This window comes from Hemitrygon akajei, chromosome 14 (assembly GCF_048418815.1).
Source record: "Hemitrygon akajei chromosome 14, sHemAka1.3, whole genome shotgun sequence".
Lineage (NCBI taxonomy): Eukaryota > Metazoa > Chordata > Chondrichthyes > Myliobatiformes > Dasyatidae > Hemitrygon > Hemitrygon akajei.
In genome coordinates, this window is record NC_133137.1 from 82,106,667 (window position 1) to 82,122,842 (window position 16,176).

General features: G+C 45.2%; 1 protein-coding gene across 6 annotated transcripts in view; it reads left to right on the forward strand.

Annotated features, from left to right (window-relative positions):
• Positions 1-14,553, forward strand: part of LOC140738735 (semaphorin-3A-like) — a 269,718-nt gene extending 255,165 nt beyond the window's left edge. For all 6 annotated transcript variants that reach the window (XM_073066471.1, XM_073066473.1, XM_073066475.1 and 3 more), the window contains exons 17-18: positions 8,170-8,315; positions 9,497-14,553. In XM_073066471.1, the coding sequence (XP_072922572.1) occupies positions 8,170-8,315; positions 9,497-9,949 (599 nt within the window). In that variant the 3' untranslated portion in view covers positions 9,950-14,553. The remainder of the gene's footprint in view (positions 1-8,169; positions 8,316-9,496) is intronic.
• The last annotated feature ends 1,623 nt before the right edge of the window (positions 14,554-16,176 follow it).

A 16,176-nucleotide genomic window follows, 5' to 3' on the forward strand; every position in this document is an offset into this window, starting at 1 on the left:
TCTCCCCCAACACTCTCCCCTCACCTCTTATATTGGCTATTCTGCAGCGTCTTCAGCATTGGGGGCCTAAGCTGGTTAAAGGTGATGGGTGGTGACACAAAGGTCCAAGGTTCTCACTCTGCCTTATCTTAGAACATAGAAGAGTACAGCATTCAGCCATTCAGCCCACAATGCTGTGCTAATCTTGATGGCAGTTTATACTAAATGTCCTCCTCCTGCGTATCCCATTTCCCTCCATTCCCTTCACATTCACGTATCTGTCTCAAAGCCTCATAAACTCCACCACACTGCCTGCTTCCGCTACGCCGAGAACTAGGGCCCACTGCTCTCCGCCCCGTGTTTATCCTGTTCATCCTTCCTCGGCAACAACCCCTTCTCATTCCTCTTAACCCATTCAGTCCTTACACTCTCTTGTTCCCCGCAACCCCTTCTCATTCCTCTTAACCCATTCAGTCCTTACACTCTCTTGTTCCCCGCAACCCCTTCTCATTCCTCTTAACCCATTCAGTCCTTACACTCTCTTGTTCCCCGCAACCCCTTCTCATTCCTCTTAACCCATTCAGTCCTTACACTCTCTTGTTCCCCGCAACCCCTTCTCATTCCTCTTAACCCATTCAGTCCTTACACTCTCTTGTTCCCCTCAACCCCTTCTCATTCCTCTTAACCTATTCAGTCCTTACACTCTCTTGTTCCCCTCAACCCCTTTGTCCCTCTTAACCCATTCAGTCCTTACACTCTCTTGTTCCCCTCAACCCCTTCTCATTCCTCTTAACCCATTCCGTCCTTACACTCTCTTGTTCCCCTCAACCCCTTTGTCCCTCTTAACCCATTCAGTCCTTACACTCTCTTGTTCCCCTCAACCCCTTTGTCCCTCTTAACCCATTCAGTCCTTACACTCTCTTGTTCCCCTCAACCCCTTTGTCCCTCTTAACCCATTCAGTCCTTACACTCTCTTGTTCCCCGCAACCCCTTCTCATTCCTCTTAACCCATTCAGTCCTTACACTCTCTTGTTCCCCGCAACCCCTTTGTCCCTCTTAACCCATTCAGTCCTTACACTCTCTTGTTCCCCTCAACCCCTTCTCATTCCTCTTAACCCATTCAGTCCTTACACTCTCTTGTTCCCCGCAACCCCTTCTCATTCCTCTTAACCCATTCAGTCCTTACACTCTCTTGTTCCCCGCAACCCCTTCTCATTCCTCTTAACCCATTCAGTCCTTACACTCTCTTGTTCCCCACAACCCCTTCTCATTCCTCTTAACCCATTCAGTCCTTACACTCTCTTGTTCCCCGCAACCCCTTCTCATTCCTCTTAACCCATTCAGTCCTTACACTCTCTTGTTCCCCTCAACCCCTTTGTCCCTCTTAACCCATTCAGTCCTTACACTCTCTTGTTCCCCGCAACCCCTTCTCATTCCTCTTAACCCATTCAGTCCTTACACTCTCTTGTTCCCCTCAACCCCTTTGTCCCTCTTAACCCATTCAGTCCTTACACTCTCTTGTTCCCCTCAACCCCTTTGTCCCTCTTAACCCATTCAGTCCTTACACTCTCTTGTTCCCCTCAACCCCTTTGTCCCTCTTAACCCATTCAGTCCTTACACTCTCTTGTTCTCCTCATACCCTTTGTCCCTCTTAACCCATTCAGTCCTTACACTCTCTTGTTCCCCTCAACCCCTTCTCATTCCTCTTAACCCATTCAGTCCTTACACTCTCTTGTTCCCCTCAACCCCTTTGTCCCTCTTAACCCATTCAGTCCTTACACTCTCTTGTTCCCCGCAACCCCTTTGTCCCTCTTAACCCATTCAGTCCTTACACTCTCTTGTTCCCCTCAACCCCTTCTCATTCCTCTTAACCCATTCAGTCCTTACACTCTCTTGTTCCCCGCAACCCCTTTGTCCCTCTTAACCCATTCAGTCCTTACACTCTCTTGTTCCCCTCAACCCCTTCTCATTCCTCTTAACCCATTCAGTCCTTACACTCTCTTGTTCCCCGCAACCCCTTCTCATTCCTCTTAACCCATTCAGTCCTTACACTCTCTTGTTCCCCGCAACCCCTTTGTCCCTTTTAACCCATTCAGTCCTTACACTCTCTTGTTCCCCTCAACCCCTTCTCATTCCTCTTAACCCATTCAGTCCTTACACTCTCTTGTTCCCCGCAACCCCTTTGTCCCTCTTAACCCATTCAGTCCTTACACTCTCTTGTTCCCCTCAACCCCTTCTCATTCCTCTTAACCCATTCATTCCTTACACTCTCTTGTTCCCCGCAACCCCTTTGTCCCTCTTAACCCATTCAGTCCTTACACTCTCTTGTTCCCCGCAACCCCTTTGTCCCTCTTAACCCATTCAGTCCTTACACTCTCTTGTTCCCCTCAACCCCTTCTCATTCCTCTTAACCCATTCAGTCCTTACACTCTCTTGTTCCCCTCAACCCCTTTGTCCCTCTTAACCCATTCAGTCCTTACACTCTCTTGTTCCCCGCAACCCCTTTGTCCCTCTTAACCCATTCAGTCCTTACACTCTCTTGTTCCCCTCAACCCCTTCTCATTCCTCTTAACCCATTCAGTCCTTACACTCTCTTGTTCCCCTCAACCCCTTCTCATTCCTCTTAACCCATTCAGTCCTTACACTCTCTTGTTCCCCTCAACCCCTTCTCATTCCTCTTAACCCATTCAGTCCTTACACTCTCTTGTTCCCCTCAACCCCTTCTCATTCCTCTTAACCCATTCAGTCCTTACACTCTCTTGTTTCCCTCAACCCCTTCTCATTCCTCTTAACCCATTCAGTCCTTACACTCTCTTGTTCCCCTCAACCCCTTTGTCCCTCTTAACCCATTCAGTCCTTACACTCTCTTGTTCCCCGCAACCCCTTTGTCCCTCTTAACCCATTCAGTCCTTACACTCTCTTGTTCCCCTCAACCCCTTTGTCCCTCTTAACCCATTCAGTCCTTACACTCTCTTGTTCCCCGCAACCCCTTCTCATTCCTCTTAACCCATTCAGTCCTTACACTCTCTTGTTCCCCTCAACCCCTTCTCATTCCTCTTAACCCATTCAGTCCTTACACTCTCTTGTTCCCCGCAACCCCTTCTCATTCCTCTTAACCCATTCAGTCCTTACACTCTCTTGTTCCCCTCAACCCCTTTGTCCCTCTTAACCCATTCAGTCCTTACACTCTCTTGTTCCCCGCAACCCCTTCTCATTCCTCTTAACCCATTCAGTCCTTACACTCTCTTGTTCCCCTCAACCCCTTCTCATTCCTCTTAACCCATTCAGTCCTTACACTCTCTTGTTCCCCTCAACCCCTTTGTCCCTCTTAACCCATTCAGTCCTTACACTCTCTTGTTCCCCGCAACCCCTTTGTCCCTCTAACCCATTCAGTCGCTTGATGCTCTTTTCCCTTCACCCTTCCCCACTTCTCTTGCCCCGTCTCCTGCACAGCAGAGGGTGACAGTGAAAAGGGGTAAATGAACAATTACCCTTGCCATTCAGCCATACTCCTGTCAGCTCAGGAAAGCGGGACTGCTGTTAGAATGTGCATTGATTAACCACGGCTAACTCGTGATTAACATCCAGATAGATCAGTCACAATTTGACTGCAAATACCTCACCAGCAGCTGGTAAGCATCAAAGAAAAGGCACCCAGTGCATCTGCAGCGCAGAGGAGAGTGTTGCTAGCACTTGCACCAGGCTTCTACTGGGCCAAATGTCAACGTAAAACACAGAAATGTTGCTGTATTGGCAAATTTCAGGTTGGCGCTAAGTTCACACGATATGTTGGGTGGCACTGCCCTCTGCTGGTGGACCGTGCAGTTTTCAATTAGAAAGAGGAACATTTGTTAAAACAGTGGGTTCGGCAAGGTAAGATCTTGAATCCAGGTCAGCATTGGATACATTGATGGCCCAGGTAACAGTGAGGATAAAGCCATGTAAATTATATTAATATTTGTTTAGTGTTCACAGCAGGAGTTAAACAAACAGGATTTGTATATAGGGCATAGGAGCAGAATTAGGCCATTTGATCCACAAAGCCTGCTCTGTAATTCCATCATGGCTGATTTATTTTCCCTCTGAACCCCATTCTCCTTGCTTCTCCCTGTAACCTTTGATGGCCTTACTAATAAGAATTGATCCACTCCACTTTAATTATACCCAATGACTTGGCCTCCACAGCCATCCGTAGCACAGGATTGGAAGTAGGAGTATAAAGGGATTTCATTTGAATGCATTTGTAACTAATATTGTAAGCTATGGGTTTTCCACATAACTTTGCGTTAGTTAAGATCAGATTACAGAAATGCTGGGGCTCTGGGTTTATCCAGTTGGACATTGGACTCGCGTGAGATCTTAGTGGTTTTGTCACAAACTTTGAAGCACTTTACTGAATGAGAATAATCTAAAACAAACTTCCTCAAAGCTTTAGTACTGGAACTAAAGAGCTAGTTCTTCGGTGTCCCTGGTTCTTGACTCTTCCATCAATGGAAATAGCTTCTCTCTATGTTCTGCCTGCTACTTCACGAACACTAAAACCACTATCAGTTCCCATTATAGCCTCTTCCGTTCCAAGCCCAGCACCTCCCACCTATCCACACAGTTAAAGTCCCTCAGCCCTGGAAATATGGAAAAGCTCTTCCGCAGTGCCTCCAGCACCTTCGCACCTTTCCTGAAGTGTGTCTCTGAGAGACAAACACAATGCTTTGATCATAGACAGAGCAATTTTATGCTTTTAGAGCACAGGACAAAAACATAGAACATTACAGCACAGCTCAGTACCGGTCCTTTGGCTTGTGATGTTGTGTCGACCTTTTAACCTACTCTAAGTTCAATCCAGCCCTTCCCTCCTACATAAACCTCCATTTTCCTATCATCCATGCACCTATCAAAGTGTTTCTTGAATGTCCCTGCCTTTACGTTTTGTATCCTGTGCTTCTGCTTATCAAACCCAAGATACCACACATCTGTCTCTCCAGTTCTCTACAATTTACAGTAAACATCATCTCTCACTATCTTTCCTCTTCTTTCCCCAATGCAAAATTTCCAACATTTCTCAGTTATATTGAACCTCCCATCAACCTGTCCACCTCACTAGTGTTGAAACATCTCCTTGAAGCCCATGAAGTTTGGATAAGTACGTCAATGGGGGTGGGGTGGGGAGGGTATGGAGATATAGGTCAGTGGGGCCAGGCAGAATAATACCTTGGCAATGACTACTTGAGCCGAAGGGCTTGATTCTGTGCTGTAATGAATGCTCGATGTCTCTCTGACTCGAGGACTGAACTTTGCTTTGCTACATCTCCAATCTTTGTGTAGATTGGAAATTGTGCCCTATACAACCATAAGACATTGGAGCAGAATTAGGCCATTCAGCCCACTGAGTCTGCCCTGCCATTTGGGCATGGCTGATTTATTATTCCTTCTGTACTCTAAGTTCTCTCTCAGCCTGTAACCTTTGACACCTTTACTAATTAAATGGATTCATTGCAGGGCACAAAATAAATTTATGAATGAATCTAATTAGGTTGTGTACACCCGAACTGAATTCATCAATGTTCTTAGGCATGTCCTTGTCCTGACTGCAGGGAGCTCCCTCGTCCACTTCCCTGCCGAGGTGCAGCCTGTCACGACTCCTGACCCAAGTTTCCATCTGCATCGCTGGCCTCTTTCATTTCCATCTTGCTGACCAACTTCTTAGATGGTGCAGTGTCAAATACCTGTTGGAAATCCACATGTACAGCTTCCACTCGGCATTAACTCCCGTTACTTCGGGAAAGCTCTTGTCATGAGTTAACCATAACTTGCCTTTAGCAAGGCTCCTCTAATCAAACTGCACTTCTCCAAGGGGTTTTCACTGCTGATTGTTTCCAGAACTTACCCCGCGCTGCGTTTTTATCGGACTGGCACTGTAGCGTAGCGGTTACCACAACGCTTTACAACACCAGCTCAAACCACTCCACTGCCTGTAAAGAGTTTGTACATCCTCCTCGTAACCGTGTGGGTTTCCTCAGGTGCTCTGGTTTCCTCCCATATTCCAAAGATGTATGGGTCAGGGTTAGTGAGTTGTGGGCTTGCTATGTTGGCGCTGGAAGACTGGCCAGAAAAACCCTCACTGATTTGATTTGACACAACCAGCACATTTCACACGATCCAATGGAGCAAATAAAGCAAATCTTTTTCACCCTTAAGCTGCAGAGTTTTGTTGAACAAGGGTGTAATGTAAAGTTTCTTGACTTTAAAACTTCTGGTCATGACTTCTGTAAATCTTTCCCTCATTCTGCTCAGGAAATTCGGAGCCATCCTTCCAGGAATTGGTGACTCATCCACTTCAGTTCATCCATGACCTCAAGCGCCTCTTCCTTGGTGCAAACCAGTGTTTAGTCTGGTTCTGTACCTTAGTCACGAGTAACTTCCCTGAGGACATATACTGGACCCTACGTAATGGCACAGTAACATAGTGGTTAGTGCGGTGTTGTACAGCACCAGTAATCATGGTTAAATTCCCACCATTGTCTGCAAGGAGTTTGTACGTTCCCTCTGTGACTGCATAGGTGTCCTCCAGATGCTCTGGTTCCCTCCTAAGATCCAAAGATGTACCAGTTAGGGTGAGTGAGTTGTGGGCATGCAATGTTGGTGCCAGAGGCATGGTGATATTTGCGGGCTGCCCCCCCAGCACATCCTCAGATTGTGTTGGCCATTGACACAAGGAGCGAATTCCACTGTTGTTCTGTTTTGCCACCTCAAAGCATTAAACAAATCCAAATGTAAACAAGAGTCCGAGTTAAGTCGTGGTTTTAATTTAAGCAAGGCACAAACAAATGACGTGGCAGGGTCATGACGAATGCAATTCATTTATTTATACATATAATCCATAATGAATTAAGTCAATAAAGAATTCTTAATCAACAACCTATTTACAAGATTACTCAAGTATCACAGAAACCTTAAATACACAACAACTATACATTTCAATGTAAATGCTAATTTTAATCATTCCTCGTACGCTGCTGGTCCCGTTCACAAAGCTATGGGATAATTTCCACAGATGCTGCCTGACCTGCTGAGTGTTTGCAGCATTTCTTTTCTTTTTACATTGAATATTTCTTTAATGTTGCACTGTTCATGGTTGTAGAATGTGAGAGAAATTAGAGAGCAATTGCTCCGAGATGGGCAACAATCATTCTTATAATCTCTAATGATCCGTGTGGCACCTGATAGGTTTCGTGTTTCTGCCGTTGGATAATGTGGGATGATTATAACTGACGTTGTAATCCTGCACTTGTAATTTGCACATTAGGACACACAGGGTTCTCTGCAGACATTGAAATGAAATCTCTAACCTTCCCTCTGTCTCATGCTCTGCCTGGCACTGTTACAGGCCCAAAGCAGCTGCACCAAGCCATGTGTGTACTAAACATTTGCAGATTAAAGACTACCCTTATTTCTCACATCTACATTGAAACAACGCAGTAAAATGCATTGTTTGCCACTGTCCCGCCTCCGCATTGGTTCCCACAGTTTAGCATTCCTGTTACATTGGCGAATTTTGCCTAATTACATGCTTAGCATTAAGAAAGATCTGCAAAGTTGAAAGGAAACTTATTATCAAAGTACATATATGTCACCGTATACAGCCCTAAGATTCATTTGCTTGTGCGTGTGCTCAGTAATTCCATAATAGAATAATAACCATAACAGAATCAATGGAAGTCTACAGCATCTCTCACAATATGATACTGGACTGAAATTTGTAGTAGTATTGTAGTGGGGGAGTCTAGGAACAGAGGCACAATCTAAAAATAGAGAGATGTCCCTTTAGAACAGAGCCCAGGAGGAATTTCTTTCGTCAGAGGGCAGTGAATCTGTGGAATTCATTGCCCCAGACAACTCTGGAGGCTAAGTTGTTGAGTATATTTGATAGGTGCTTAGCTAGTAAAGGTGTCAAAGGTTATGGGGAGAAATCAGCAGAATGGGGCTGAGAACCTAATCCATGATCACTCTAACCCACTCTAACCCCCCCCAACACCTCATTGCTCTATAGTGGAAGGCATATCAGAAGTGAAATGAGAATTTCTTTTGAACCACAGCTCTAATGTTATTCAGTAAGACTTCCTTTGCATCCAGCATCATCGTGCAGTAATCGGTTTCCTTCAGAATGTTTGATGACGGCCTCTCTTTCTGCAGATAACCTACACCAGTATGAAAACGCGGAGGCAAAGGTCATCTATGGGGTGGAGAACAGCACCACCTTCTTGGAATGCATCCCCAAGTCCCAGCGGGCACTGGCTCTCTGGCAGTTCCAGAGGCAGAACGAGGAACGCAAGGAGGAGGTAATGGGTTCTGATCAGAGCATATATGCAGGAGAGGGAGATGAGTGTGACAGGAGTGTGGAGTGAGATTAGTGTGACAGCAGTGTGAAATGAGATCAGTGTGACAGAGGTTAGTGTGACAGGTTTAGTGTGACAGCAGTGTGTTATCAGATCAGTGTGAGAGGGATTAGTGTGATGTGTCGGTGTAGCTTGCAACAAAAATCAACACTGCACAATTGTAAAGAATAAAGAATTACATAAAAATTAAGTTTGAAGTCCATCATGTCCAACAATAACAAGAAACCAACGGTGGACAGTTTTTAAAGTGTTGCATTTATGTGTTACATAATTATAAATGTTATGTGTTATAAAGTGTTGCAATGCAGGCTGTTGCATTGGGCCAGTTCCATTCTTTCAACTTCAGAAATCCAGGTACAGTGGTACAAGCAGGCGTCACAAACTGGGGTCTTCCTTGGTTGCAGTGGATGACCATTATCCCTTCTGTGCCGTGTCACGCCCTTTGCTCTCCGTGGAGCATTGCAGTACCATCTTCCTGGCCGTTGGATCTCACTGTAGATCTCATCTTCCCAGTTCACCAGAGCTGACATCGCATGCTGAGATAGGCATGGAATAAATATGCAAAAATGCACAAAGTACCAGCAGGTATTTACAATGGAAAGAGCATTATGAAAAGTGGTTTGAAGTGTCAGCACTGCAGTTCAGTGACAGGGGTAATAGATAAAGGGAGTTCGGAGAGCTAGAATGTTTGAGCAGATAACTGCCTAGGGGAAGACATTTGTAAGATGTGAAGTTTTTTGTTTTAATAGCCCTATGGTGCTTGCCAAAAGGGAGTTTTATAAAATTCTAGAAGGGAATATTTTAAATCACTTTTATAGTTCTGTTTACATTGTAAATACATGCTAGTATTTATGGTATTCATGCATATTTCATTTCATATCTGTATTTCTAACTTTATTTTTATATGAGTCTTAATTCGTTATAATTGTTGAACGTTGTTGCTTTTTGTTGGATGTTACGCCAACACACCACAGCACGTAAATGTACAGTATATGGTGAATAAGGTTAACCCTTGTTCGTTAATGGAGTCAGTGGGTAGAATTGATTCCTTCTGTGATGTTATGAAGGTCTGATTCCATGGCTCTGTGGCTCCTTGTCTGATCCTGTGTCTCCATCCGTTGTAGATTAATATGGACGACCGCCTCATCAGGACCGAGCAAGGTTTGCTGCTGCGGAGTCTGCAGAGGAGAGACGCGGGGACCTACATCTGCCAGACGGTAGAGCACGGCTTCATGCAGACCCTGCTGAAGGTGACCCTGGAGATCATTGACACCGAGCACTTGGAGGAACTTCTCCACAAGGAGGACGACGAGGGGCCGAGGGCCAAGGAGAGCCACAGCATCGCCTCGGCCATCCAGAAGGTCTGGTACCAGGACTTCATGCAGCTGATAAACCACCCCAACCTCAACACCATGGACGAGTTCTGTGAGCAGGTGTGGCGGCGGGACCGCCGGCGGAGGAAGCAGGGCCTCTCGCACTCCCCCGCGCACGGCAACAAGTGGAAGCACCTACAGGAAAACAAGAAGGGTCGCAACAGGCGGACACACGAGTCTGAGAGAGCGCCGAGAAGTGTCTAACAAGGACACCCCGCCCCCTCCCCAGTGAACACTGAATTCAAACAAGATGCAATACATACATTAACTCGGTCATTGCATTGTGTTGATGTTTACAAGTGTATGGGATGCTCCACCCAGAAACACAACCACCGCCCGCCCTCCTTACTCAACCCCTCATTCTTTCTGTTAACGCACCATGGTGATTGTGAATTGCATCTCATAGTTGGACTGAAGTCACTTCTTCAACATGACCTGCAACTGACTGAAACCGGCCCGTTCGCTCCAGTGGCAGGTAGAACGCCCATCTTTGGCTCAGTCAGAGTGTGTTCCTAGTTTATCGCCACCTCCAAGGACGGGACTCACACACCCCCCCCGGGGAGAAGAACTCCACCTTTAGCTCAGCCGGAGTGTGATGCTAGTTTATCGCCACCGCCAAGGACAGGACTCGCATCCTCGGGGTGGAGGACAGAGACACGCGTTTGGGGAAACCTAACGTTTAGACAATCCTAAAACAAGCCTGCTGTTGTTCAGGAGTGCAGTGCACACTGACAGGTGGATATCTAGCTCCAGCAAGGCTGTGGTGTCAGTCATCAGTTCACTGTGAAGGTGTTGAATGTGTGCCCCCCCCCCACTTCCACCCTCTCCCCAACCTCAACCTAATGGCAGTGAAGATGCATTTCAGTTAGATCCCTCTACTGATGGACGCTGAACTCAGTGACAGGCACAAGGAGACAGGGAGAGTATTTTGTCTGAATGACGAAGGTCAGCATGACTTGAGGAAACAAGATTGCTGCCAGTTGCTTTTACCTTAGACCAGAAATCCAAATGCACAGCTCTTCTGAACATTGAATTTCCACCCAGACAGAGCGCAGTCGCTGGGGTACTCACCGAACATGGAAAACAAGACAGACGGACAATATAATTTAAGTAGAACTTCATGTTAATGGAAATGTGTTAAGAGATGTTCTATTTCTACCCAGTGATGGAGAATTTTATGGCAGTAGTTTTGGAGAAGATAAAACTAGAGCTGAGTCTTCAATTACTCGCGTAGAAGACGGCTGACAGCTCAAGTGAAGATTATGCCTGTGACTGATTTTTTTTTGGGAGGGAGATAGCAATACTTGTCAATTATTTTAAGACTGATGTCAGGGTAGTTACTTCCTGTTTCATTCTTAAGTTTTTTTTAAATTAAGACATTCTACATTTCCAGAAAATGGATGGAAGTAAATGAAGTGTTCAGGAATCCATTACAAAAATGAGTCTTAAGAGATCTTGGAGGGTTAAGTGTAGAAGTTCCAGTAACCAGAATCACTAGTAAATCATTCCAGAAGTAATACAAGTTCAGACATTCAATTTTATGCTGATGTTTGCTAAGGCTGCAGTGAGATGGACCAAACTGAGATTCAAACACACCCAGTGCAGGGTTAGAGTCATTGTATGGGATAAGTGGCATTTTATCAGGCAACATAAATCTTCCCAAAATACAAGGAGGAATACATTGTGCATCAGCCCCCAAGGGTTTGCATATTTGAAATAACTGCAATAAATAAACTTTAGCTAATGCATTAGAATGGTAACAGTGGGGGAAAAGTAATCTTCACTTGACAATAAACAATATATTAAGGTTGGGAACCAATATTTGTAATAAATGACAAATATTACTGTGTCTTAACTGTTTAGGATTGTCTGTATAACTTGCCCCAGGCTATGCTTAATCTTCTGTGAAATTAACTCCTGCAAATAAAATATTTCACTATTTTATATCAGGGTAGAGAATCCAGGAATGTCCAACATTTAAACTCACTAACTACCTCGACTGCATGAGGGGCATCTTCCATTTCCTGCTCAGTTAACTAGAAGGTTGTATGCGTGCATGTGTGTGTGGGTGACCCTTCTCTCTGTACCTCAGCGATTGAGAGGGAAGAAGGAAGATCTGTTCTAAACTAGTCAATCTTCCGGGAACCCCCAGAAATCCAAGGTGCAGGCTGTGCTGTCCAAGTGCCATTTTATATGGGTCGACAAGCCCGAGGATAGACGCAGAAAAGGAGGCACGAGGTCTGAAGGAAAACTTTGTCAAGGATTCAAAGATGCAAAGGGCCATGAGGTTCCATTTACAAATGAATTTTAACAAGTAGTCACAGTTCGAGCCCACTTTACAATAGATACTGGCACACAGCCAACTAATAGTTCCTGGAACTCTCCGTTCTCTGATGCAGATCTCGACACGTCTAGTTCCTAAATGAGGACTTCACATCATTTTGATTAGTAAGGACATCAAAGGTTATGGAGAAAAGGCAGAAGAATGGGGTTGAGAGGGATAATAAATCAGCCATGATGGAATGGCGGAAAAGACATGATGGGCCTAATGGCCTAATTCTGCTCCTATGTCTTATATTGTTATGGTCTAATCACCCAGGAGAAATGACAACCTGCCTGGGAGAATGGAGTGCCTCTCCTTCTCTCGGGGCAACACTTTGGCCAAAAATTACAGAAACTCCCAAGGTAAACATGTGGCCGCTGCTGTACAGCATGAACTTGTGAGCTCATTGTTGGCTGCGACTCCAGTCAGACATTACCCAACCACACCATTACCCAGCCACACCATTACCCAACCACACCATTACCCAACCACACCATTACCCAACCGCACTATTATCCACCCACACCATTACCCAACCACACCGTTACCCAACCGCACTATTATCCACCCACACCATTAGTCACCCAAACCATCACCCTCCCACACCATCACCCAACCCAAACCGTTACCCTATCACACTATTACCCACTCACACCATTACCCAACCACACCATTACCCACCCAAACCGTTACCCACCCACCCACACAATCACCCAACCACATTATTACCCACCCACACGATTACCCACCCACACCATCACCCAACCACAGTTACCCACCCACACAATTACCCAACCAGTTACCCACCCACACCATTACCTACCCACACCGTTACCTACCCACACCATTACCTACCCACACCGTTACCCAACCACACCATTACCCAACCACACCATCACCCAACCACACCGTTACCTACCCACACCATTACCTACCCACACCGTTACCCAACCACACCGTTACCCAACCACACCATCACCCAACCACACCGTTACCCAACCACACCATCACCCAACCACACCGTTACCCAACCACACCATTACCCAACCACACCATCACCCAACCACACCGTTACCTACCCACACCATTACCTACCCACACCGTTACCCAACCACACCATTACCTACCCACACCGTTACCCAACCACACCATTACCCAACCACACCATCACCCAACCACACCGTTACCTACCCACACCATTACCTACCCACACCGTTACCCAACCACACCATTACCCAACCACACCATCACCCAACCACACCATTACCCAACCACACCATCACCCAACCACACCATTACCCAACCACACCATCACCCAACCACACCATCACCCAACCACACCGTTACCTACCCACACCATTACCTACCCACACCGTTACCCACCCACACCGTTACCCAACCACACCATTACCTACCCACACCGTTACCCAACCACACCATTACCCAACCACACCATCACCCAACCACACCATCACCCAACCACACCGTTACCTACCCACACCATTACCTACCCACACCGTTACCCAACCACACCATTACCCAACCACATTAACTGTAGCTGGATGACTTTAATTGTTCAGAAAACTCAGATATACCTGTGGCTGTTTGAATATAATTTTATCTTTCTCCTGTAATGTTGATTTATAATTAATTTTTGCCCTTGGACTATGGACAGATGACATTTGATGCCCATTGATGTTCTTGCAAACCATTCCCTGGTCCAACATCTACTTGAGTGACGGAGTGCGTGTTCTATTTTGTCTGGTAAATGAAACACAGGAAGAAAGTTAACTACATGGGAACAATCAGTGGCTGAGAGGCTGATAATACCATTCACCATTAGTTTCATGGCAATAAATTATTGTTTAAAGGAAAGGTTTATAAACCATAGTACTGACATCTTGCAAACTCTTGTAGTTTTGATGTGCTTTGTTTGCAGAACGACTTCATAATTTTATGGTCTGTTGAAAGGTACTGTGTAAAAAAGATGCATGTGAATGTGCTTTATAATTGGTTTTCTCCAATAAATAATATTAGACAACGATCTTCCCACTATTCAGCCATTTTCAAGGCTCTGAGGGTAAATAGTTCATCATTTTGCTTTCCACTTGCCCAGACTGGTGTATATATATTTTTGTTAGACAAAGAAAGACAATATTAAGTTTTATTGCAATGGTGATAGGAATTTAGTTTTCATATGTATGTATCAGCTAATTTAGTGTCTATATAACCAGCCCAAAAACTGGCCAGATGAAATGCAAACAGCTATTTATTTGGTTACTTCATCCTGATACAAAAATGGGCACTTTGCAGTTATTCAAAGCATGCGTATTCAGTAGATAGTTACTGAGACTCCACCTCTCTCTTTATCACTGCGTTTCCAAGGGGTACCAAAAACTGGAAAGGAATTTTATGAAATTGCTGCTGTAAATTATTTCTTTTGGCATGTATCCGGTTGTTGAATAAACTTTTCTTTTAAACTATGGACTCAAGTTCAGGTTGAAGTTTGTAATTCACCCAGAAACATATATACCACCAAGCGAAGCAACATCCCTTTGGACCAGGTACACAACAGAGTACATAAAACTCACACACAGCACATAGTCTAATATTATCACAAACAAATTAACAAATAAAAAGTCACAGTTTGAAATTTGTAGTTCTAAGGTAGCAATATAGTGCAGGACATAAAAATACTTTAATTTACAATAAAATTAGTTAATTAATAGTGTAGACATTTAATAGCAAGGTAGCCTTTATTGTCAATTCAGAATTTGATAGCAGAGGAGAAGAAGCTGTTTCTGAATTGTTGTGTGTGTACCTCCTTCCTGATGGTAACAAAGAGAAGAGGGCATATCCTGCTTGGTGAAGGGCAGCAATGAGTGTTCCAGCTGCTGAGAGCCTTTCGTGATGGATATTAACTTTTAGAAGCCGTCCTCGACATTGGAGAGGCTTGTACCAATGACGGCATTTTTTGAAATGTTGTCGGTTCTCCATAGATTTTTAGGGCGAGTCTGTGAAAATTAAAAATAAAATATCAATGCCAACCCCATTTCCTGGAGTTTAGAAGAATGAGGGGCATCTGATTGGAACCTATCGAAAGGCCAAGGTAGAGTGGATGTTTCCTATAATGGGGGAGTCTAGAATCAGAGTGCAAGAGAGCACAGCCCCAGAATAGAGGGACGCCCATTTAGAACAGTGATAAGGAGGGATTTCTTTAGCCAGAGGATAGTGAATCTGTGAAATTCATTGCCACAGGTGGCTGTGGAGGCCTAGTCATAGGGTATATTTAAAGCAGAGGATGATAGGTTCTTGATTAGTCAGGGCGTTGATGATTATGGGGAGAAGGCAGGAGAATGGGGTTGAAATTCAGCTGTGAAGAGCAGACTCAATGGGCTGAATGGCCCAATTCTGCTTCTATGTCTTACAGATTCACCCTCCAGGGGGTGACAGCAGCTCGGGAGCTGAGTAAGGACAGAGGCACTAATTAAGCCTGGATACTCTCCACTTCCTGTGACTAAACTGGCTCAGTGATGTTGCGTAGAAATCAACAGCCCTGGACACTGAGAGCCACTCGTGCTCTCTCAGATCAAGCCCATCTGAGAGAAGGAAGGTGGTAATGAGGCCAGATGCAGGTTGAAGGAGTCATATTCCATAAGACCATAAGATATATCAGAACTGGAGAAAAAGAAGATGGGGGGGATTTAAAAGGTGGGGGGAGGGGAGGAAGAAACACAAAGTGATAGGTGAAACTGGAAGGGGAGGGGGTGAAGTAAAGAGCCGGGAAGTTGATTGGTGAAAGAGAAACGGGGTTGGAGAAGGAGGAATCTGATAGGAGAGGACAGCCAGACCTGTATCTCTTTCACCAATCAACTTCCCAGCACTTTACTTCACCCCTCCCCCTCCCAGTTTCACCTACCACCTTGTGTTTCTCCCCACTCCCCCCCTCTTTTAAATCTACTCCTCACCTTTTTCTTCCTCCAGTCCTGACGAAGGGTCTTGGCCCAAAATGTCAACTGTACTCTCTTCCATAGATGCCACCTGACCTGCTGAGTTCCTCCGACATTTTTCTGTGCTTTCCTTGGATTTCCAGTGTCTGCAGATTTTC